The following is a 25,907-nucleotide window of genomic DNA, read 5'->3' on the forward strand; positions in this document are numbered from 1 at the left end:
ACTCTGAATTGAATATTTTTAATTGAGATTCGAGGGTCCTTTTGACATTTACAAGAAAATTCATTATCATTTCAGATCACCTTAATAATGTTATGTTACTATTTTAGGAGAGAATGGATGCTGCCAGTAATATAATAAATACGATCCGAAAAACTAAAGCTAAAATGATAAAGAACATTGAGAGATTATGTGATGCCTTAATCACGCTTGCAAATATGGATGTGAGTAAATGGAAAACAGAAAGAAGTAAGTATTAATTGAATTCTTTTTTTTAATTTTTTTTATTTTTCACACCGTAAACCATATCATTCAAAATACATACAAACATTTCTCTCTTAAATATACACAGTGGCATTTTCTCCCCTTTTTTCCCCCCTACCTTCCCTCCCCCTTTCTCACCCCCCTCCAAACCCAATATAACCCAGCGTTCAATATATACAATACTTCCCCTTATCACACAATGACCACCCCCTAAAATGATAAGAAGACAAAATGACTTGATCTAGTGTGTAAAAGTAGATGACACAATTTTCTTGTTTATAGTAATTGAATTCTTCATTTCGTTATTTACCTACCCAAGTTTCATGCATAATTTAAAAATATATATAGGAGCCAACAATAGGAAAATGAAAATTGATTTTCTGAAGACTCAATGAGTTTCGGAAGTGATTTGTCTTACATTCTCCATCAGGCTGGTTTTGCTTTTTTCTTTACACCTCTCTTAAATACTATGGGTTAGGAGTAGAAAGTGGTCAATTTGCTGATCTGTGAAAAGAGCTGTCCTGACAAACTTCACGTTTTTTTTTCCTGCATTCTTAATCTTTCTCAGTTATTTCCTTTAAAATGATTAATTCCTTCCATATAACAATGTTTTTATTTTCTTTAATTATAGAAGCCATTGAAATTCCTGCTACACAGCTTATCACAAAAATAAAGGATCTTGACGAAGTTGTTATTCCAACCATGGAAATCAAAGTAAGCGATTAATTATGATTTTTCCCCACAATTGGTGGAGGTACAGAGAATCCAATTCAGTATTTCTCCCTCCTGGTCTGCACAATAGGTGAAGTAGAACAGGATTTTTTTAAGGATTTCAGATTGCCATATAAGCCCACAAAGCCACGGTTTCATTTTGCAATCGACGAAATAGAGGTGCACTTCAGATTTTTCCCTATCTTGACTCCTTTACAGCATTTTGTAGTTAGTGGAAGGATTGCTTTGTTTACGGTTGGTGCAGCGGTTAGTGTATTGCTGTTACAGCAACAGGATGGGGACTGGGGTTTCGAATCCTGCGCTGTTTGTAAGGAGTTTGTTTGTTCTCCCTGTGTCTGCTTGGGTTTTCCCCAGGGCACCAGTTTCTTCCCACCATTCAAAATGTACTGGGGGTTGTAGGTTCATTGGGTATAATTGGGCTGCACGGGATTGTGGGCCGAAAGGCCTGTTACCGTGCTGTATGTCTAAAAAAAAATTAAAATAATTCTATTTCAGGATATCCTAATGAACAAAATATGTTGAAGTGCATTCACTTATATTTGGACTGCCACCAGTTAGCTACTCACATGCATGGAGTAAATTTTCCACAGGCAATTTCCTCCATGAAACTGACCTGAGGCATTGAGAAGCACATCTCCTTTAAAAATGTAATTACAAGCCCTGACAAACCATATCCCCATAGTTCTCAAAACTATTCCTGACATTCATAAAGCCCCAAAATCACTCAAAGACCATTGAAATGTATCACATGTAAGACAGGCACAAATTCTGTCGCACAGATACAAAGATAATAACTAGCGATCTGTGGGGAGCTGGACATTCCACTGTAGGATTCTATGAGGAGTCTAGTATGAGGGCACAGTTAAAATGACAGTCACTAGGATCATTCACAAAGTTGGGGATAACTGCTTTTCATTCTTGTTTAAGTGGGTGTTCCAGATCTACAAATATGGAAAACTAAGCTGCTGTGATAATGATCTGATAATAGTGTTGAGTTTCTTTCTTTTCACCTGAGAGAGTAGGGAAATTCCCATCAAAAGACAGCATTTAAATGTTTAAATGTTTTCAACTCCTTTGCTACCACATTAGGATATTACCCATGTGTTATGTTCAGTTTTATTCACTTATAGCATTTGCAGTCGATGTTGGTACATTGTCTATCTCTATTTATCCTTGAGAAACTAACATTGAACCTTGGATTTGAAACACTATAGTTGAAACATTTGCCACCACCTTCAAGTTATTTTTCCAAGGGGATCTTCCATCTTTACTTCCTTCTGAGATTCCCACCATCATGGAACCTATTTAGCCAATTTATTTCACTCACTTAATATAAAGAAAGTAATAATCTCTACAGACATAAAAGGCTTTGAGATAAACATAGCTGAAGACGTGCTCCAGAGCACTGGCAGGAACCCAGCTTTTGTTCTATTCATAAAAGCAGGACAAATCTAATTCAGCTAACTACTACACAATTAGTTACTGTAAAGTATTAATGAAGTCATGGAAGGATTATTGACATTACTCTTTAGGGGCACCTATTCATCAATAATGTGTTCATGGACATGCACTTTAGGTCTTGGTTGGACCAGGTGTCTCTATAACTCATTACCTGCTTGGTCTATGAATAAGGCAGAGTTGAATTCCAGGCATGAGGTGACATCTCAAGACAACCTTTGAATGAATATAAGATCAAGACAGCATGATATCACTGAGGTCAATGGACATCATGGGAAAACATGACAGAAGTAATTTGCAACTCCTCGGCAAATGAAGTAATCCACACCTGCAAGTAGCAAAATTTAGAAAGCATTCAAGTGTGGGCTGATGAGTAACAATTTAAATTTGTGCCACAGAAGTTCCACAAATTGTTGTGTAATTATTTATCTAGGCTACTTTGATTGCTCCTTTCATGATCTGTTCTACTGAGGGAAAAGGAAGAAAGTTCATGAAAAGCCACCATCGGCAAGCTCATATCATTCATACACTGACTTGCTATCACAATTAGTGAATGTAAAATGCCCTACATAACCGCATTCACTAGAATGATTGAGTTTCATAAAGGCAGTCACTATAATTTTCTCAAGGATAATTGGGAATTGACAGAAAATTCTGATCTTGCCAGTGATGCCTACCTACATCCCATAAGTAAAAATGAAGGAAATTGAATGAATCTTAGTGGGAAAGAAATAACAGTGTGATGTTGTAAGCATCTTGAGAGGATCCCTATGTGCTTTAGAGTTGCCGACATCAAATTTAAAGTATTTAGGGAAGTAATGCATTTATACTATAAGTGATTTTCTAGTACTAATTTATAACTTATTGTTTTGCTTTCAGGTAGACCCATCTGGAAAGTATGAAAATCTGATAACTGTGAAATCATTCAAGTCTCAGTTTCGATTAGCAGGAGGAGTAAATCTTCCAAAAATCATTGATTGTGTGGGGTCTGATGGGAAAGAGAGAAGGCAGCTAGTCAAGGTAATTTATGTTTAATTTCTGTTGAACCAGCAACTCCACCAATGGTTAGGAGTGCATCAAGGGTTGTTTGTTGAATGTGGGTTGGGGTAGTTTGTTAAAATTGAAATCTACCAGCAGCTCATTAATTTTAAGTTTATTTCAGCAGATTTTGAGTCACTTGAGTAGCCTGAACTGGAGAGGCAGGTCAGAAGTTACATTATTTAAGTGGCTCAGTTCACTATCAACCCCTTACGGTTTTGGAGGGTGGGAGGAAACCGAAGCCCCAGAGGAAATCCACAAACTGGCTGAACCTGGTCTCTAGGTATCCATCAATGCATCCTTCTATTGCAGGCCTGGAAGCCAGCCAGCATCCCTTTCCTGGGAAATCCATCTAGCCTCTCAATGTGGCCAGTTGCAAGAAGAAAACAAATAAATTCTAACGTGGTTCCTGGCTGTAGCTATGCATTATCCTTTCCCATAATGAGAAACCCCACAAGTCGATGGAGTTTGGTAATATTATGATAAAAAATGTAAATAGATTTCCTAAGCAAAGCTATTCATTCATCTTAAGAATAATGATTAATCTCAACAAGTGTTGCATCTCTGGTAATTGCAGGGAAATGTATCAGGGATCAAGGAAAAGTGGGTGTGAAAGGATGAGTGGACTGGGAGTCAAGGATGGAATGATCCCTCCAAAAGGTAGAGGTGGAGAGGGATAGATGGTGGGGTCTAGTAGCAGCTGGCGAGGATGGATTATAAAATACTGTTTAGGCCACACTTGGACCACTGTGTGCAGCTTGAATCACCACTCTATTAGAAAGGATGTGCTTGCACTGGAGAGAATGCAGAGGAGACTCACCAGGATATTGGAACAAAAAACAATCTGCTGAAGGAATTCATTTGGGTGAGCAGCATCCGTGACGGAAAAAAGAATTGTAGATGTTTTGGACGAGAAAAGCTTTGTATAAATGCAAATTATTATAAATCAGTTAAAGATGTATAAAAGATGGACTAATTTGTTGTAGCATAGTATGAATGCACTGTCCTGTATTTTTGCAGGGTCGGGATGATCTGAGACAAGATGCAGTAATGCAGCAGGTTTTTCAGATGTGTAACACTCTTTTGAAAAAGAATTCAGACACTAGAAAGCGAAAGCTGACTATCCGCACATACAAGGTAAAACTATTTTAAATGGATTTAAAGAAAAAAACTTACATTCACATAACACCTTGCATAGACTTAGAACATCCCAAAGGGCTTTATTGACATTAGATTTAGTTTTCCTTCTTTTTATTCTTTTAGATTTACTTGTTAAAAATGGCTTTAATTATGGTTGTCATAGATCATAGAGGTATTTAAAATTATAAGGAGGATAGATAGAGTAGGTGTGAATAGGCTCTTCCCCTTGAGAGTAGGTGAGATTGAAACGAGAGGTCATGAGTTAAGGGTTAGGGAGCAAAAGATTAGAAGTAACATGAGAGGGAACTTCTTCACTTAGAGAGTGGTGGCTGAGTGGATGACCTTCCAGAAGAGGTGGTTGCAGCAAGGTCAATTTTGTCATTTAAAGAAAGGTGGGTAGGTGCATGGATGTGAGGGGATTGGAGGGTTTTGGGCAGAGTGCAGGTCAGTGGGACTAGAGGAGATCACTTAAATCAGTACGGACTGGAGGGGCCAAGATGGCCTGTTTCCGTACTGTAATTGTTATATGGTTATATCATTAAATTAGACAGAACTTGCACTTTGTTTATTATCAAGGGACTGGTTTTATTTATTTTCTATCCAAAATTATTTTTAAAGAAATATTGTTAAATAAACAATCAGGGATAGGTTTTTGATTTATATTTAATTGGTGGTATGTATATGACATGACCTGTTATTTGTTTTATTAGAAGGCTTTGTGTATAGGATCTATATGTTAAACTCAATAAAAATATTTTAAAAAGAAAGGAAGATTACAGAAATAGCTGTGATAGGAGAGTGAGAAGACATGGGAAGTGTGTCCCCGCTCAGTAAATGAGCCTGTTCATTGCTCTCAGCTCGTCCCAACCCATGATGATTGCAGCTTGGGGAGGTGGGGAGAGAAAGCACGTTGAAATTTCCCATTCCTTTCTGGAAAGGATGTCTGGAGTCCTGCAGCAACCAACAAATCCACCTCCATTCATTCTGCCAGTCTCCCATATATATTTATCTACCCCCAGTATAGATTGCCTGCAACCCTAGTGTGAATGGCAAATTCATCCCTACACAGACTGCTAAATGCTGACGCAGCAGCTAAAACCACTCAATTCTGCCAAAAACATAGCCTCTATTTTGGCAGCATACACCAGCGCAGTCAGGTTCCAACCACACAGGATAACTCCAAGACCCCTGATGCTCCTCAGAAACTAACCTTTGAAGCTCTGCTATAATGTGAGAGAAGTTCAACCAAAATTGTTTAATAAATTATCAGAACATTTTTGTAACGTTGGAAGGTTGTAAGTCAGCATGTTTGTAACCTGGGGAATACCCAAAGTTAGTTACGAACAGCTTTAAGTAATTAATTTGGTTTTGTTAATACTTTTAACTTTTATCAAGAGAAGGAATTTTCCTTCCCTGCATGTCTTGAATCTTTATTGAAATCATGAGTCTCCCTCTAACCCCACTGATGGGATTTACCAGGATCAGTGTCAAAAGAGAGCTTATAAAATCAGTGAGGACCCCTACCACCCAGTCCAAAGCATCTTTCAGCCACTCCCACTGGGAAAAAGATAAAGGAGTATCAGAGCCAAAGCCACCAGGCTGAGAAACAGCTTCATCCCATGGGCAATGAGACTGCTGACGGACTGATGAACTGCTCCTCCAAACCTTCCGTGACTCAACTATTTATTTAACAATACTATTAATATTTGTATACAAGTATTGTGCATGTATATCATTTGTCTGTATGTGTGTTTGCAGTGTATTGCATCAAAGACCGGAGAATCATGTTTTGTCAGATTGTACTTGTACAATCGGATGATCAATAAACTTGAACTTAAATCTGGGAGGGAATCCAAGATCTGATTTTTCATTATAAATGCCGGAGAATTTCAGCAAAATGAGCTTTGCCCCTAGATTCCACAGAGAGTTCAGTGATTCACTATCTTGACTCTCCTATCACTAAATTATTTAAGGTCTTCAGATGCTGAAATTGAGGTTTTTCTATCATTTAAACAGTAAACAAATGATTCAATTTGAAACCCCCAGCATTTAGCACCAAATTCAAGGCCATTAAATCATGGCTGCATTCAGTAATGCTCTCAAAACAGTAGATCTAATGCATTTAGATATAGAGATTTGAAACCAAAATATTTATTCAGTTAAATTTAAAGTGATTTGCATTTTATTTTTATAATGATTGTGATCTATCCAGTAATCCTGGTGCAGTTTTCTTTGATAAGTTTTACACCTGAATGTGCTGTTCTTCTTGGACAGGTCATTCCTCTTTCTCAGAGAAGTGGTGTTCTTGAATGGTGTACAGGAACTATGCCCATTGGGGAATACCTGGTTAACCTAAATGAAGGAGCCCATAAGAGATATCGACCAAGAGACTGGAGCAGTCAGGAATGCAGGAAAAAAATGACTGTGAGTCACCGTAACTGGATAATTTTTAGAAGCAGAAGAATTTATATATTTTTTCTTTCTTTACATTTTTCTCTTTTGTATACTTACTTTCCTTGAGTACGGTTTTTTGTTTGCACTACCAGTAAGTAGAAATTTTGCCTGGCCTGCAGGAAAAAGAATCTCAGGGTTCTATGTTATACCATGTATGGACTCTGACAATAAATCTGAACTTTGAACTTTTGAAGTTCTACGAGAATTAATGACCAGTCAAACATGACTGTCTAAATCTTTTATGGAACTAGTCATGCATCTCTGTCTTGGGTATTAGTAAAATGGGTCTTTTTTTCTTTCATATAATATTATTTTTAGTGGTTTTCATCAATTTCAATTTCTTTAAAAAGAATTGACCAAAATTATCAATATCAAAGTAACTATAAAATATTTTTTTTGTTTTAAATAATAAAAAAAATGGCTGGAAATTTGACCACATAACATACTTGTATGCACCACATTACTGAATTAGTACAATGTCAATCACTAAACAACTTCATTGGATTCTAGTATGCAATTTGGAATCATGCAATTCCATCTCCATATATGTGAAGATCTATAGAGAAGAGGCCACGAAATGAGTCAACGTGATTAATGTCATTCCTGCATGTAGGAGTTACAAGTACGTGACAATGAGCAATTTGGGCCTTAATTAGGAAAGAGGCCTTGAGGAAGGAAGAATCCCATTTGAGTGCTTTATAGGAGAAGACATAGCAGTTTACTTTTGGATAGAAACCCAGGAAGCAAAAAGGACAGATTCTTCTCCAGTAAAGCATTTTGCAGATGAGGCCTATGTTGAGGATTGCAGTGCTCAGTCAGAACCATCTCTGCCATCGTTATATTCAATTAAGTAGGTGCTTTTTGCCATCTGATTACTTCCGTCTCCTCTTTCAGCAGCTGGTCCCAATGAGAATTACAGCTTGCGGAGGTTCACCTGTCCTGAAACATCTTATAACTTGTTATAATAAATCACCCGGTTCACTAATGCCATATTGAGGAAAGTCCAACTTAGTATAGACTGTATGCCTCCAAGCAACACAAAAAATGTGGGCTCTTCTTAAATGCCCAATCAATTCAGGGCAAATATTAAATGCATGATTTGCTGGTGTTGCAGTGAGGTCACTATGGCTACAGCTAGGTTATAGCCTGAAGGCTATAGCTCAAACCCGCAAGAGAAGAAAGACACACACCAGTAGAGTCTATTTGACACTGAGTTTATTCAGTGGCAGCTCTGCCTTTTGTAGTCAGCTCAGCCATGTCACTACTGTTAGGTCTGCTTTGTTCATGAATGAGTGAGACAAACACCAGGCTGAGTCGAAATCAGGGTTCTTTGTTCTTTATTACCGGATTGTAACACTTGCGACTAAACATGTTAGTCGGAGAATGCATTCTGCCGTTATCAGCAAAATGGTGATTTTTTATACCCTTGGATACGTGCTTAGAACATCATCATATCATTACTTGTCCAATGACTAAAACTGTTGCTATCCTTTCCCTGCTAGCTTCCTGCCTCTCAATCCATCAATGTCTCTCTTATCTTGTAAGTACAAGGATGCATTCACATCTTGTTACAGCCCTGTCCATCTCCCAAACACTCCCTGTAACTCCTTACACATTCCCATCTCATGATGTTTTACCTTACACTACCAGGGCATGGCTTGAGCGGGCCGGCTGATAAATGGTTACCTCGGATGCCCAGGACCCGATTGGGCCCCCTGCAATCCACCAGCATGGACTGGCTAGTTTCACAGCTCTGCCGGAGGCTTATAGAAACGGGCGTTTCAGCCCGCACGATGCTTTGCTGGTCGCCGCGTTCGACAGCTATTTCCTGTGTCAGCCCGAGCCGTGGACTGCGACAGCGTCATCCACACCCTGTGAATGATTTTTTTTTTAGTGATTAAACTATTTTCCACTGAGAGGACAAAATGGAGTGTGTTGCAGATTGGAACCTGTAGATGTTTACCTTCTCGTTCGAAGGTGGTAAAATAAAAATGCTTTTTAATAACAGTAATTATCAACACCATAGAACCATAATCTATATCATAACATTTAAATTATGGTTATAGGATGCACAGAAACTAAGCTTTGAAGCTAAATATCAAGCTTTCATGGATGTCTGCAAGAATTTCCAGCCTGTCTTCCGATATTTCTGTATGGAAAAATTTTTGGATCCAGCTGTGTGGTTTGAAAAACGGCTTGGATATACTCGAAGTGTAGCTACGTCTTCAATTGGTATGTCACTATTTTTGCCTTAGAAGGTATCAAAGTGCTTTTCAGATTTCTTCATTGTTAAACAAATGTAATTCTATGAATTTTAGAACTATTTCAAAAATCCATTTTGATTTATTATTTTTACATCGCTTAACCATGAATTCATAGCCCAATAGTAACATTTTTGGCGAACAGGTGTTGCTCACAGAGCACACCGATGAATATGGTCAGTGTGCAGTGTTCTCCATCAAACTTTCACTGTTACATTGTGGAACAGTAAACGTAGGATACCAGAGAAGGAACCACATGGTTTTATAGTTATTGCAGGCAACAATGCTCAGATTCTTCAAAGTTAAACTTCAAAATTTAGCTTCCTGGAGAGATGAGGTAAGGACAGATAGTGCACCATGAGACTAATTAATTGCTGTCATCAGTATACTTTGAATGGAAACCTTAGCCAGGCACATCTTTGTAGATCATTGTTCTCCAGTCATCTAATAAGGATTGATCTGAATGCTTCTATTTAAGATGAAAGAAAAATCAAGGGAGTTCTGCATACAGTTTATGCGCAGACACGTGAGATTGCCTTAATTGTGAGATTGAAACCGTATTAACCCATCTTGCCAACTGCATCCTATAAGTTCTATTCCCCAATGCCTGAAGTTTAGAAACCTTTGGGCTATGATGTCTGACCTGTGAATGGAGAATAACTATCGGAGCTTAGTTTTGATCCTCGCTAGATGGTGATTAATTCACCAGAGTGCCCTATGGTCACCAAGCTGTAGGCTTTCTGTGTACCCAACTGTTGGTAGAGAGGGTCCCTTGTATATTACAGGGAACATAATATCACAGCACCTGAGTCCAGCCACTTAGTTATGTTGAGATTTTTCTGTATATTTGGATTGCTGAGTAGGGAGCAATCTCTGTCTGAGGGAGGATCTGGAAAGGAGTGGGGTCTCTGGCTTAGACTAGGGACAGCATGGAGGTGAGGGGAGATGTTTAAGTGGAGTGGTCAGGGAAGGAATTCTGTGTTGAGCTTTGATCTCTCTGAAGAAGTGGGGTGATTTTTTAAAAATGTGTCCTTCCCAAGTAATTGGCATGGAAACTATGAAATTTCTCACCTGGGAGTGAAGGAGGTGGTTTAAAGTTCACTTTCCTCCTCAAAACAGAACAATTTTGCTTTCCCTGCCAATTGCCTGAGAGAACCAAGAATTATACATTCGAGTGCCAATCACATGGCCTCCCCAAGATGACATGGAGGTTGCTGGGAGCCCATCAGGACAACCCAGGCACAAGTTCAACAGTCACCTTCACAACTACGTTCTACGGAATTTTTTTCTCATTCGTTCATTCAAGGGATGCATGCTTTGCAGGCTGAGCCAGCGTATACTTTCTCATCCCTAATTGCCCTTGAGAATGTGCTAGTGAGCTGCTGCCTTGAACTGTGGCAGTCCTTGAGGTGTGAGTATACCCACAACAGGAACTTGACCCTGTGATGGTGAAGGAACCGTCATTATCTTCCAGTTCGTGATGTTCCCATGTTTTTGCTGCCCTTGCTGGAAGAGGTTGTGTGTTTAGAGAGTGCTGTCTGAGGAGTCTTGGTGAGTTACTGAAGTGTATTCTGTGGTGGGACAAACAGCTGTTACTGTGTATTGGTATTGAGTGAGTGGGTGTGGTTGGTTGCCTTTCATGCAGGCTGCCATGTCCTGCATGGTGTCAATCATCTTGAGTGTTCTTGAAGCTGCACTCAGACAGGAAAGCAGAGAGTATTCCATCACACTCCTGACATGAGCTTGTCAGTGGTGGACAGGCTTTGAGGAATCAGTATGTGAGCTTGCAGGTGCAACAGGTAATCAAGAAGACAAATAGAATGTTAGTCTTTATTTCTAGAGGGATATAATTTAAGTGCAGGGAAGTACTACTGCAACTGTACAGGCCACTGGAGAACTTGCACATGAAGTACTGCTTGCAGTTTTGGTCTATTTACTTGAGAGAAGATTTGGGGGGCAGTGCAGAGGACATTGACCAAGTTGATTCCAGAAATGAGGGGATTCGCCTATGAGGAGAGAATGAGTTGCCTGGGGCTATACTCTCTGCAACTCAAAAGAATGAAAGGGGATAATACCCTGTATTAGCAACCTATAAAATTATGAAAGGGGTAGATAAGATAGAGGCAGGAAAGTTGTTTCCACTGATGACTGTGACTCGAACTAAGGGATGTAACCTCAAGATTTGGGGGGAGGTCATTTAGGGCAGAAATGAAAAGGAAGTTTTTCCCAAAGAGTAGTGAATCTGTGTAATTCTCTGCTCATGGGGAAGCAGTAGAGACGACCTCACTACATATATTTAAGACTAAGTTAGATGGATATGGTGTTGAAAGAGAATTGAGGGTTATGGGAAAATGAAGGTTGGTGGAACTGAGTCCATGGCCAAACCATCCATGGTCTTATTGAATCACAGAACAGGATCAATGGGCCGGGTGGCTGGTTCCTATTTCTTGTGTTCTTGTAAGTTACTACTCGCTGTTGTTTATTATTACGTTATGAATGGGAGTAAAATCAAATATAATATTGAATCATATTAACTTGGTCATTCTTGCAAAAATGTTATAACATGAAATTTATATTGTATTACAATTTATTGAATATTCAGATACCTTATTGGAGTTTTCTGTCTTACAGTTTGCTACATTGTTGGTCTTGGTGACAGACACGTACAAAATATCCTCATTGATGAAGAGTCAGCTGAACTTGTACACATAGACCTAGGTGAGCCCCAAAGGAATTGTCTTCTTCTTTGGCTTGGCTTCGCGGACGAAGATTTATGGAGGGGGTAAAAAGTCCACGTCAGCTGCAGGCTCGTTTGTGGCTGACCAGTCCGATGCGGGACAGGCAGACACGATTGCAGCGGTTGCAAGGGAAAATTGGTTGGTTGGGGTTGGGTGTTGGGTTTTTCCTCCTTTGCCTTTTGTCAGTGAGGTGGGCTCTGCGGTCTTCTTCAAAGGAGGCTGCTGCCCGCCAAACTGTGAGGCGCCAAGATGCACGGTTTGAGGCGTTATCAGCCCACTGGCGGTGGTCAATGTGGCAGTCCTTGTACCTTTTTCTTTAGGCAGTCCTTGTACCTTTTCTTTGGTGCACCTCTGTCACGGTGGCCAGTGGAGAGCTCGCCATATAATACGATCTTGGGAAGGCGATGGTCCTCCATTCTGGAGACGTGACCCATCCAGCGCAGCTGGATCTTCAGCAGCGTGGACTCGATGCTGTCGACCTCTGCCATCTCGAGTACCTCGACGTTAGGGGTGTGAGCGCTCCAATGGATGTTGAGGATGGAGCGGAGACAACGCTGGTGGAAGCGTTCTAGGAGCCGTAGGTGGTGCCGGTAGAGGACCCATGATTCGGAGCGGAACAGGAGTGTGGGTATGACAACGGCTCTGTATACGCTTATCTTTGTGAGGTTTTTCAGTTGGTTGTTTTTCCAGACTCTTCCGTGTAGTCTTCCAAAGGCGCTATTTGCCTTGGCGAGTCTGTTGTCTATCTCATTGTCGATCCTTGCATCTGATGAAATGGTGCAGCCGAGATAGGTAAACTGGTTGACCGTTTTGAGTTTTGTGTGCCCGATGGAGATGTGGGGGGGCTGGTAGTCATGGTGGGGAGCTGGCTGATGGAGGACCTCAGTTTTCTTCAGGCTGACTTCCAGGCCAAACATTTTGGCAGTTTCCGCAAAGCAGGACGTCAAGCGCTGAAGAGCTGGCTCTGAATGGGCAACTAAAGCGGCATCATCTGCAAAGAGTAGTTCACGGACAAGTTTCTCTTGTGTCTTGGTGTGAGCTTGCAGGCGCCTCAGATTGAAGAGACTGCCATCCGTGCGGTACCGGATGTAAACAGCGTCTTCATTGTTGGGGTCTTTCATGGCTTGGTTCAGCATCATGCTGAAGAAGATTGAAAAGAGGGTTGGTGCGAGAACACAGCCTTGCTTCACGCCATTGTTAATGGAGAAGGGTTCAGAGAGCTCATTGCTGTATCTGACCCGACCTTGTTGGTTTTCGTGCAGTTGGATAATCATGTTGAGGAACTTTGGGGGACATCCGATGCGCTCTAGTATTTGCCAAAGCCCTTTCCTGCTCACGGTGTCGAAGGCTTTGGTGAGGTCAACAAAGGTGATGTAGAGTCCTTTGTTTTGTTCTCTGCACTTTTCTTGGAGCTGTCTGAGGGCAAAGACCATGTCAGTGGTTCCTCTGTTTGCGCGAAAGCCGCACTGTGATTCTGGGAGAATATTCTCAGCGACACTAGGTATTATTCTATTTAGTAGAATCCTAGCGAAGATTTTGCCTGCAATGGAGAGCAACGTGATTCCCCTGTAGTTTGAGCAGTCTGATTTCTCGCCTTTGTTTTTGTACAGGGTGACCTAGGTGAGCCCCAAAGGAATTGTAATCTGTATTTAAGCACAGTAAACCATTCAGTTTTCAGCAGATGAAGATTTCCACTTGGAGCCTGAAAATGAGCCTGATTACATTAAATATTATATTAGGTGTCAACTCAGATTTGTATATTATTGACAGTGGAGCATAAAGGAAAAATTCAAGATCCCAAAATGATCCACAGAAGAATCATAATACTGATATTCAATGCTAGAAGATAGATGGAGGAGGGTTAGAAAAATAAACATTGTTCAGCCTGGAAATGCAAAACTGAGTTATTAGTAAAGAATTAAACTAGGAATGTTGATTCAGAGCACAATTACAAGTTAGGCTACAGCTGTAAATAAGAAGATGGGAGAACAAGATATAAGAGTTGATTGATGCCGGAAGCAATTAATTATTAACCAAAATTATTGTTTGGGTTAAATATGAAGGAAAAGTCCCCTGAATGTATGGGGCCATTGGTAGTATGATGTGAAATTGTGGCTATGTATCGATTGCATCACCTGTGATATTTTGATATTATCCAGTGCAAAGAGGCAGGAAGTGTGGCTGAAAAGGCCCATCATGCTCTCCCAGTCGTACAAAATATCATCGCTTCAGTTCCTCTTGGACTAAACCATTCAATGCATCACAATTTAACATCAAATACTGTTTCTTCTGGGACCCCTCCTATTTTTGATTTTTCTAAATGACCTGCATGAAGAAGTGGAAGAGTGGGTTTGTAAGTTTGTGAAAGGCACAATGGTTGGTGGGGTTGAGGATTGTCTGGAGGGTTGCTATAAATTAAAGAGGGACATTGATAGGATACAAAGCTGGGCTGAGAAGTGGCAGGTGGGGTTTAACCCAGAAAAGTATGAGGTGGTTCATTTCAGTAGGTCAAGTTTGAAGGCAGAATATAATGTTAATGGGAAGACACTGAGCAGAGTGGAAGAACTGAGAGATCGTGGGGTCCATGTCCATAGGGCATGCAAAACTGCTAAACAGGTTGTTAAGAAGCCATATGTTGTGTTGGCCTTCATTAACTGGAATTGAATAGAGTGGTGATGTAATGTTGCAGCTATATAAGATTATGAAGTATTATGTAAAGTTCTGGTCACCTCACTTCAGGAAGGATGTGGATGCAATTGAGAGGGTGCAGAGAAGATTTACAAGGATGTTGGCTGGGTTGGACAGCATTCCTTATGATGATAGGTTTTGTGAACTTGGTCTTTTCTTCTTGGAGTGGCCAAGGATGAGAGGTGACCCGGTAGAAATGCATAGGATGAGATGTGGATGGCCAGATGTTTTTCCTAGGGCTGAAATGGCTAAACAAGGGGGCCTAGTTTTAAGGTACTTGGGAGAAAGTACAGAGGTTGTCATAGATATGTTTTTACCCAGAGTGGTGGGTGCATAGAATGCAATGCTGGTGGTGGCAAGTACAATAGGATCTTGTAGGAACTATTAGGTCGGTACATGGAACTGAGAAATATGGAGGGTTATGCATTAGGGAAATTCTAGACAGAGTAGGTTATTAGGTCAGCAAAACCCTGTGGGCTGAAGGGCCTATACTGTGCTGTAGATTCCTATGTTCTATGTGCTCTGAAAGAAAGACAATGTTGCCTTGCAAATTGCCCATTTTTGCATGAGTGGCATTAGTTGTTCTCAGTTCACATAGACTAGAGATAACTCTGCCCTCAAAATAATTGTGATTACTTGCAGTTGTGTGCTACCACCTTTTTAAGACAAAGGTTTTATTTTAACCTCTCAGGCCCTATGACTCCATGCATAGACATAATATTGCTAGAAGCATCAACTCTGGAAAGTTATTGGCATGAGTAATGATATGGGAACTTGTTTTGACTGATGGTCCGATCTAACGTGTACATTTTTCTCTTGACAGGGGTTGCATTTGAGCAAGGTAAAATTCTTCCTACTCCAGAAACTGTTCCATTCCGCCTAACAAGGGACATAGTTGATGGAATGGGCATCACTGGTGTGGAGGGTGTTTTTAGGAGGTAAGGAATAGAATACTTTTGCATCTTTCGTAATATGTTAGTGCTAGCAAATAATTTTTTAAAAAACTATAACTACTTACCATTAATCCGTACAAGTTCATCACCAACAAACAGTAACTGCATTACTCTTCCAGTAAAATAGATCAAAGGCAAATTATCCAAGAACGATTACCTGCTTAATGAAAATTTTGTGACTTGGTTCATAAGATTGCCAAGTCCTTGACCATGTCTAATAAAAATTCCATAGAACTATAGAACATTGTAGCACAGAAACAGGCCTCCTCAGCCCTTCAAGTCTGTATCAAACAATTTTTTTCCCTAATCCCAGTCCATAGCCATCCATACCTCTCCCATCCATGTTCCTGTCCAAATTTCTCTTAAATGTTAAAATTGAGACTACATTCACCACTTCGGCTGGAAGCTCATTCCATATCCCCACCACTCTCTGTGTGAAGACATTCTCCCCTCAGGTTCCCCCTAAACCTTTCCCCTTTCACTCTTAACCCATGTACTCTAGTTTGAATTTTACCTACTCTCAGTGGAAAAAGCCTATCTACATTTACTCTGTCTATCCACTCATAATTTTAAATACCTCAATCAAATCTCTCATTCTTTTTCGCTCCAGCGAATAAAATCCTAACCTGATTAACCTTTCCCTGTAACTCAGTTCCTGAAGTCCAGGCAACATCCTCATAAAGCTTCCCTGCACTCTTTCTATCTTATTGATATCTTTCCTGTTGTTAGGTGACCAGAACTGCTCACAATACTCCAAAGCTGGCCTCAACATTGTCTTAAATAACTTTAACATAACATCCCAACTCTTTTACTCTGTGCTTTAATTTATGATGGCCAATATGCCAGAAGCTTTCTTTACAACCCTATCCATCTGTGACACCACTTTCAGGGAATGTTGTATCTTTATTCCCAGATCCTTCTGTTCTACTGCACTCCTCAGTGACCTACCATTTACTGAATGGGTCCTTTCTTGGTTTGTCCATCCAAAATACGACACCTCACACTTGTCTGCATTAAATTTCATCTGCCATTTTTCATCCCACTTTCCCAGCTAGTCCAAATTCATCTGCAAGCTTTGACAACCTTTTTGGCTGTCCACAACACCTCCAGTCTCAGTGTCATCTGCAGACTTGCTGATCCAATTTATCACACTATCATCCAGATTACTGATATAGTTGACAAACAACACTGATCCCTAAGGCACACCACTAATCTCAGGCCTCCAGTCTGAGAAGAAATCATCCATCACTACTCTCTGGCTTCTCCCATCCAGCCATTGTCAAATCCAGTTCAGTACTTTGCCATGAATACCAAGTATCTCAACCTTCCTGACAAACCTCCCATGCAGGACCTTGCCAAAGATCTTACTAAGGTCCATGTGGACAACATGCATAGCCTTTCCTTCATCAACTTTCCTGGTAACCTCCTCGAAAAACTCTATAAGATTGGTTAAACATGACCTACCACGCACAAAGCCATGCTGATTATCCCTAATCAGTCCATGACTATCTAAACAATTGTATTTCCAATCTCTTAGAACACCTTCCAATAATCTACCAACTACTGACATCAGGCTGACCAGCCTATAATTTCCAGGGTTACTGTTGGAGTCTTTTTTAAACAATGCAGCAATGTGAGCTGGCTTCCAATCCTCTGGCACTGCACCTGTGGCTAAGGATATTTTAAATATTTCTGCCAGAGCCCCTGCAATTTCTACATTAGCCTCTCTCAAGGTCCAAGGGAATATCTTGTAAACCCATGGGGATTTATCCACCCTTATTTGCGTTAAGATATTAAGCACTTCCTCCTCTTTAATCTGTATAGGTTCCATGATCTCACTGTTTGTTTCCCTTACTTCCCTCAACTCTGTGCCCTTTTCCTGGGTGAATACTGATGGGGGGGGAAAAAACCATTTAAGACCTCTCCTGTCTCATTTGGCTCCATACAAAACCAACCACTCAAGGGGACCAATATTGTCCTTTACTGTCCTTTTGCTCTTAATATATTTGTAGAAAACCTTATGTTGATCCTTTAGATTGTCTGCCAAATCAACCTCTTGTCTTCTTTTACCCTCCTGAGTTCTTTCTTGAGGTTTTTCATACTCATCGATTACTTCATTTGCTCCATATACTTATTATGCCCCTCTCTCTTCTTCCAAACCAGATTCCCAATATCCCTTGAAAACCAAGGTTCCCTATGCCCTCTGACCTTTCTTTTGTCCTAACAGGAACAGCCAAACTCTGTACTCTCAAAATTTCACCTTTGAAGGTCAGAAGGAATTATAAATTATACCAATCAAGCAGAGTGTGCAACACTGACTAAGATTGTATCACATTTAATGATTAACATTCCACATGTCATCATGAGTTGATACCGATAAGGCAGAGTAGTTCTCTGCAGATAAGTGGTTCATCTATGCTGGTTCATAATCCTAGTAAGAGTTGTAGCTCGATTTGGACCATGTTTGGAACAGATATGTGGAATGAATGGTTTATTCTTGTGTTAAACTGTTCTTCATTTTAGCTGCTTGTCTCCCACCTTAGTCAAAGATGGCAGGAGATCAGGAAAGAAAGATATTCTCAAGTTCAAATTAAATTTACTAGATTTATTTTAAGTCACTATGAAAGCATCATTCATATTCCATGGCTTTGCTCTTCAGTGATTAAGACTCAGGTGACTGATCTGAAAAATCCATCAATAACTAATGATCAGTTCTTCACTGGTCAGGGTCACCCACAAGTTGGGATGTATTTTCCTTTGGGAAGCAAGAAAATCTGATGCCAGAATCTTGCAATCTTTGAAGCCAAAAGGAACTGGCACAAGATCATTGGTTATTGCCTGCTGAAGTTGATTGCCGGGAATATATTGAATATTCTCTACCTTGGGAATCATATCTACATACCCTGTGAGAACCATTGTATGTTTTATACCCATTTCCTATAAGCTGCTAAGAGTATAAATGCATTGTTTGAATATTGCTGTTTTTTAATTGGGAGAGTAAAAATGATTTCTGTACCATTTATATAATTATATAACCTGCATAGATAGTATCTTGTAAACAAAGGTTTGTTAAGGCAAAACACAGTTTTCATCCATTTCCCAATCAATGTTGGTTCCTTAGAGATCTCCAGCTTCTGGAACAATATGGTTTTACAGGGCAGGAGGCCATTTAGCCAATTCTATTCATGTCAGCTCTTTGTTCAAATAATTAAAATAATAATTTTGCAGCTTTTCTTCTTCCTTAATGCTGGATATCATTTTTTTGTTTCAACTATTTTATTTCTCTCTTTGAAATTTGCAACAGTTTGTTCTCAATCATTTATTTTTGATTTCTATCATGTTATACCTGATCCTTATAATATGAATCATAACCAGTAGCCTGAGAAACAGACTTTGATTTCATGCAAATGACAACTTGCCTCCAGTAATATTTTGTGATTCTCCATACTTCAGGTGTTGTGAAAAGACGATGGAGGTTATGCGAAGTTCCCAAGAGGCCTTGCTAACAATTGTTGAGGTAACTATCTAACTTTTTACTTTATTACTCCAATATATTATACACTTTCATTTCCATCCACACTTCAGTTGCTTCATACATAAAAAATGAGATCATGAATTTGGCTGTCTAGAAATTGAACTTGTCAATTCAACTACTCATCCTGCTGTCCCCCAACTTTATGTTCTGCCCTATTCCATTTAATAAATCAACAGCTCTGTTTTTCAGTACTGAGCTGCTTTGTAAAATATCTAGCTTTCATTTTCCTATCCTGTTAAGATAGTTTGACTATCTTAAGATAGTTACAACTGTTTGACTACCACCTCCGTTCATCTGCCCCAAAACTTGCTGTTTGAATTCTATCATTCTGACTTCTACCTATCTCCCATACTGAAATAACTTTAATCAAAGTCTACAATCCTGATGAAGTACTCCAAATCCTCTTTCTGTTGTTCACTCTAGTCATCCTTCAACATTGTTTCTCTTCTTCAGATACATAAGATTTTTATTGAATAGCCCAATTGTTTTTCTTTCTTCTCTCCTTGCCCTATATCTTCGTTTTTAGAGCCCTTCAGAAATTTGGCATCAGCCAACTTCCTCTTCCTAATTTTTTTTTTTGCCTTAGCAACATTATTCACATATTTAACTCAACCAGATGTGGGTTAACTCTTTCAAGTAACCATTTTGCCCACTCTAATTCCAGGAACTCCTGGGCTTGTCCTTTATCTGCCAAAGCTATTTTGTGTCCTCATTTTGCCCATGTATTCCTGTGTTCTTCAAGGGAGCTGCTTGATCCCAGCTGCCTACACCTGGCATAACCCTCCTTTTTCCTGACCAGAGCCTCAATATTACTTCATTAACCATGTTTGCTATTGGTCTTAGCCTTGCCGTTCACTTTAACAGGAACTTGCCAGTCCTGAACTCTCCCAGCCTCACTTTTAAAACCCATTTACTTGTCAGATATTCTTTAGAATCAGAATTAGGGTTATTGTCATGAACATGTATCACAAAATTTGTTGATTTGCAGCAGCAGTATATTGTGCAGAACAAGGTGCAAAATTACTGTAGATTATAATTCCATTAATAAATAATTAGTGCGACGAAGAGAAAAAAAGGGGGAGTGTCCATAGGTTCACATCCGTTCAGAAATCTGATGGCAGATGGAAAGAAGTTGTTTTTGTAACATTGAGCATGTTCTTCAGGCTCCTGTGCCTCCTTCCTGATGGTAGCACTGAGAAAAGGACATGGCCTGGGAGGAGAGGGTCCATGGTGATAGAAGCTGTTTTCTTGAGGCACACATCTTAATGGAGTGAAGACTGATGTCCATAATGGCACTGGCCATTTACAACCCTCTGTAGCCTGTTCCTGTCCTGTGTATTGGCACCTCCATACCAGACAGTAATGCAACCAGGCAGAATTCTCTCCCCGGTACACATGTAAAAATTTGCCCGTCTTTGATGACATACAAAATCTCCTGGTGTGCCGCCTTCATGATTGCATTGACATGATAGTCCCAGGATAGGTCTTCAGAGATGTTGACACCCAGGAATGTGAAATTTCTTGCTCTCTCCGCTGCAGACCTCTCAGTGAGAATTGTTTGTGTTCTCCTGGTCTTCCTTTCCTGAAGTCCTCAATCAATTCCTTAGTTTTGCTGATGTTGAATGCAAGCTTGTTGTGTCACCACTCAAATAGCTGATCTATCTCACTCCTGTATGCTTCCTCATTGCATTCTGTGATTCTCCCAACAACCATTGGCAAATTTGAAGACGGCATTTGAATTGTACCTAGCCACACAGTCGAGGTGCACCTGTGTTGATTATCAGTGAGAGTTGTTACCCATCTGCACTAATTGTGATCTTCCAATGAGGAAGTCAAGGATCTAGACGCAGAGGGGGGATCAGAGGCCCAGGTTTTCAAGCTTGTTGACCATTACTGAGGGAATGATGGTGTTGAAAACTGAGCTGTAATTGATGACAAACAGCCTGATGTCGGTATTGCTGTTGTCCAGGTGATCCAGCGCTGAGTGGAGAGCCAGTGAGATTGCATGTGCTACAGAGAGATTGTGGTGATAGGCAAATTGCAGTGGGTCCAGGTCTTTGCTTAGGTACTAGTTAATTTTGGCCATGACCAACCTCTCAAAGCATTTCATTTCAGTAGATGTGTGTTCTACTGGACGATAGTTATTGAGGCAGCTCAGCCTGTTCTTCTTGGGCATAGCTATGATTGGTGCCTTTTTGAAGCAGGTGGAAACCTCCAACTGCAACAGTGAGAGATTGAAAATGTGTGAATCCTCCAGCTAGTGGTTGGTACAGATTTTCAGTACCCTGCCAGGTACAGCGTCAGAGCCTGACACCTTAGGAGGGTTCACACTCATGGAAGATGTCCTGATGTTGGCCTCTGAAACAGTTATCACAGGGTCATCAGTTTCTGTCGGATTCTCACTGGTATAATTTAATTCCCCTTTTCAAAGCAAGCATAAAAGGTATTCAGCTCATTGGGGAGTGAATCATCACAGCCATTTATGATATTGGACTTCGCCTTGTTGAATGTCATGGCCTGGAAACCCTGCTATATGTATCTGATTCTTTTTCTAACTTCACTCAGAATTGCTTCTTTGCTTTCTGCATGTTGTACCTGGTCTTCCCATTGAGATTTGAATTGCTGGTCCTAAACACCATAAACTGCCCCCAACAATCTGCTAATCCTTTGGCTCATCCACTACCTCTGCCAATTAACATTTGCAAATTCCTGTCTTGCAATTATAATTTCCCTTTCCCCAATTTAGAGCTTTAACTTGTAAACCAGTCTATCTTTTTCCATAACTGTTTTAAAACTAATATAATTCTGGGTATCTTGTTGCAAAGTGCTCCCCAAGTGACCATTCATTTGCCCTGCCTCATTTCCCAGTAAGAAATCCAGTGATGCCCCCTATCCAGTAGGGCCACCTAATTATTGCTTGAGAAAACTTTCCTGGACACTTAACAAATTCTGTCCCATCCAAGCTTTTTAGCACTATGGCAGCCCAGCCAATATTGGGGAAATTGAAATCACCTACAATTACAACTCTAGTATCTATGATCTCCCTGTGCATCTGCTTCTCTAATTCCCACTGACTATTGAGGGACCTATTAGTACAATCCCATTCAGGTGATTACTTCCTTCTTATTTCTATGTTCCATCCATTTAGATCTCACTTGGTGATTCCACAGGAATATCCTCTTTAGGTACCGGTTAACAGAAATATAGAGGCATAGATCAGAAAGAAAAAGGAGGCGTATATTAGATATAGGCAGACAGGTTCAAGGAAATCCCTTGAGAAGTATAAAGGATGTAGAATTATAGTGAAGAGGGAAATAAGGAAAGCTAAAAGAGGTTATGAGATAGCTTTGGCAGACAGCTTAAGGGAGAATCCAAAGGGATAAATATATTAAGAACAAATACAGGGTTGGTAGGTTAATTTGGCGGCATGAGTTTCATTGGGCCAATAGGTCCTACAACCATATGATATCATTAAAAAAAAATTAAAGGGACACGAGGGGAAGTACAGTGAAACCTCGTTAGAACGCGATTCGTTAATCCTCAGAATCGCTTATAGCGCAGGTGTCTGTGGACCCCAAACATAGATTTTAGAATGCCAGGCTAACAGCCACAAACTCACAAATATACTCTTATGAATCATTTACAAGACGTGTATGTTAATATGTGGAGTTTAAAGGTCTTATTATAGGGTTTGAGTCACAGTATTCTGTTTTCCTGCTTCCTGAATCAAGACATATATGACATATATGCATCTGTTCTGAGACTCAGCTGTAACGCAGTATGAAATCTTGGGCCCCAAATACCACGCTCTAACGAGGTTTCACTGTATAAGTTTTTTTAAGGGTTAGGGGGGGACAAAGGAAATGGGGAAGATCTTAAAAGAATATTTGTGAATGTCTTTATTGTTGAGCGGGGTAAACAAGAGTGGGAGATGAGGGAGATAACTAAAGATAGCCTAGGGCATGTCTGTCTGCATCAATAATGAAGGAGTATCAAGGTGGATAAATCTCCAGCTCCAGACCAGTATCATTCCAGAACATATCCATTGCTCTGAGTTCATCTGCTTTACCTGTTGGGCTTCTTGCATTTAAATAAATGAGAATTAGTCCATTAGACCTTCCTGCTGCCTAATTTGCTCCTAGCTGTCCTTCCTGCTGAGCTCGCTTTAATTTCTGTTTGCTTTGGGTCCCAGCCCTTCTGCTAGACTAGTGTAAACCCTCCTGAGTGGCACAAGCGAATTTCTGCATCTTGGTGCCACAGTCCAGGAGCAACCTGCCCCTCCAACCTACTAGACTAAAACACACAAGTCTGCAGACACCATGATCAACCTACTTTTCACTATTCCAGCCCTATTGCCTCAAATGGTCCAAACCGATTTCATGTATAAATTTTAAGTTGCTTAAAACTGATGCACAAACTCTCCCTGACAGTGAATCATGTTGCCAAGTGACTTACCCCCCGACCTGATATAGTCAAGTCAAAATCCTCTTCCTCATGTTGAAAAGCCTCCAATTCATCATCCCACCATATCCTGGCAATTTCATCTTTTCCTTGTTCTGTGGATTCCCAATACAATCCTATTCCTTCACAGTATGAGGGACATTTTCTTTCAGCAGCCTTTTTCTTTACTTCTGGAACTCTAAATAATTTGTTCTTGCACTAATAAAAATTGTTTCCAAAATCCATATTTAGAAAAAACCTTGGTCACTTTTCTAAATTCTTCTTATCTTTTAATTTTTTTTACAATATTAATTGATTTGGTCATAGTCTCGGTGTATCTTGTTTTAGGGATGTATGTGCATGTAAAAGGAAACATGAATGTCAATTCAAAATGAGAGGGAATATTTACAAAGAAATGTTAATTGTGCGAATCTTTTCTCCACATTCATACATTATAGGTGCTGCTATATGACCCTCTTTTTGATTGGACCATGAATCCTTTAAAAGCACTTTACCTACAGCAAAGACCTGAAGATGCAGACCTTCATTCCACACTGAACTCCACTGTGGCTGGTGATGATACAGAATGTGATGGAAAGACTACGTAAGGATCAAAATAGTTTACAATATATAATAATCAATACCCTCATTTCTCATAATTACCTACTGCATTAAGAGGCAATTGGTTTCTAAACAATTTTTCCGATGATGTGCATCATGGGATAATTTGTTGAGCAAATTATTTAAAAATTGTGGTAAATCCTCAATTAACTGGGATTGCGGGGTGGAGATGATAGAAAGTGTTAGACCATGAATTTTCTGTAGCGTGTTGTCAGAGTATCTTACGTTATTTCCACCATTCTCTGCCATTTGGGTTGAACTAGTCTGATGACAAAGTGCACTTCCCATTTCAGATTGAAAGTGTGAAAATTGATGGATTTGAGAATGCAGAAATGTACAATTAAAGTTAATATTTTGCCATTTAGCTCCATCTTTTGTTGAATACACAGATGCTTTACATGTTGTCGGAAGATACTGTATGAGGATGTGTGATTTTACATAACAGCTCTTGTCATGCTTCCAAAAAACTGACAGTTACTTGCTGTTAATGTTTGCTGTTAAAAACCAACTTTTTTGGGTGATTACAGGTCTTTTAAGCAGTATGGTGAGATATAGATTGGTGCTGGGCAAGGCAAGCATTGATATTTGAGGAATTGGTTTGGACTGGTGGGAGAAAAAAAGAATTTGACATCTTGCTGTCTTAATGGTGGATGACTATAACACAATGAGGGCATCCCAGACTGCTATCTGCACTGCTCCTCTTGCATTACCTGAATTGTCTTTGTTATGCCTCCAAACCTCACTACTGCAGGTTGTAATGCAAACACAGCAGACCACCATCAATGTGGAGGCCCCAAATGGTGCCCATTAAAAGACACATCCAGATCTGTTATGCTGAAGCACATCTTCAATTTACAAATAGTTTGCATAACGAGATTACCTGTGAAGAAGTGGGTTGGGGTGTACCACTCCTATGTCTTTTGTTTGGGGGGGTGGGGGTTCCACGCTGCTGTCATGAGCCAAGATTTAAGAGGACATCATTGTCTCTGCCTGATGAGAAGATTGGTCTGCTTTAAGGTAAGCAAAGATCAGTAAGGTAACTGGTCTCATGACCCTTCAAGACATTGAACATTTCTTTTCATTAACCTTTTAGATCTAAGAAAAACCCCAACCACTCTAACATTTCTCTCCAACTGAGATCTCATTCTAGCTACTACTAAAGCCTCCTCTGAAGAGCCATAGTCCTCCACCTGAACCTAACCTAATAAAGATTTGGCATAGTAATCTTATATTTATCTTCAAAAGCCAACAGTCATATATTGCTTAGAACCTTTTTTTATTTCTTCCCTTCCTTCCTACCACATTGAATCATTTCTCATTGGCCATGTGTCTCCCAGTTTCATCTACATTCTCCTTGAAGTTGTTTTTTGTTATTTTCCTTGCTGCTTACTTGGAATTATGCCCTGTACATCCATGTTAAAATATGTGGGACAGGCAATAGGAATAGGAGTATCCATGCAACATTTCAATAAGATCAAGGCTTGATGTTTTACTTCAGCACCACTTTCCTGCACTAACCCCATATCCCTTGTTTCTCCTAAAAATCTTTCAATTTTCTTGAACAGCTGACCAAAGTTGCCCTCAGTAG

At 40.0% G+C, this 25,907-nt stretch overlaps 1 protein-coding gene across 3 annotated transcripts in view; it reads left to right on the top strand.

The window, feature by feature from the left end:
- The window catches only part of atm (ATM serine/threonine kinase), a 225,143-nt gene that overhangs the window by 193,126 nt on the left and 6,110 nt on the right, over window positions 1–25,907 (top strand). For 2 of the 3 annotated variants that reach the window (XM_069891269.1, XM_069891268.1), the window contains exons 53-62: window positions 108–246; window positions 893–975; window positions 3,331–3,471; window positions 4,510–4,626; window positions 6,904–7,053; window positions 9,150–9,315; window positions 11,976–12,062; window positions 15,594–15,708; window positions 19,177–19,240; window positions 24,157–24,302. In XM_069891269.1, the coding sequence (XP_069747370.1) occupies window positions 108–246; window positions 893–975; window positions 3,331–3,471; window positions 4,510–4,626; window positions 6,904–7,053; window positions 9,150–9,315; window positions 11,976–12,062; window positions 15,594–15,708; window positions 19,177–19,240; window positions 24,157–24,302 (1,208 nt within the window). The remainder of the gene's footprint in view (window positions 1–107; window positions 247–892; window positions 976–3,330; window positions 3,472–4,509; window positions 4,627–6,903; window positions 7,054–9,149; window positions 9,316–11,975; window positions 12,063–15,593; window positions 15,709–19,176; window positions 19,241–24,156; window positions 24,303–25,907) is intronic. The other variant, XM_069891270.1, reaches the window with a different exon arrangement.

This window comes from Narcine bancroftii, chromosome 7, assembly GCF_036971445.1.
Source record: "Narcine bancroftii isolate sNarBan1 chromosome 7, sNarBan1.hap1, whole genome shotgun sequence".
Lineage (NCBI taxonomy): Eukaryota > Metazoa > Chordata > Chondrichthyes > Torpediniformes > Narcinidae > Narcine > Narcine bancroftii.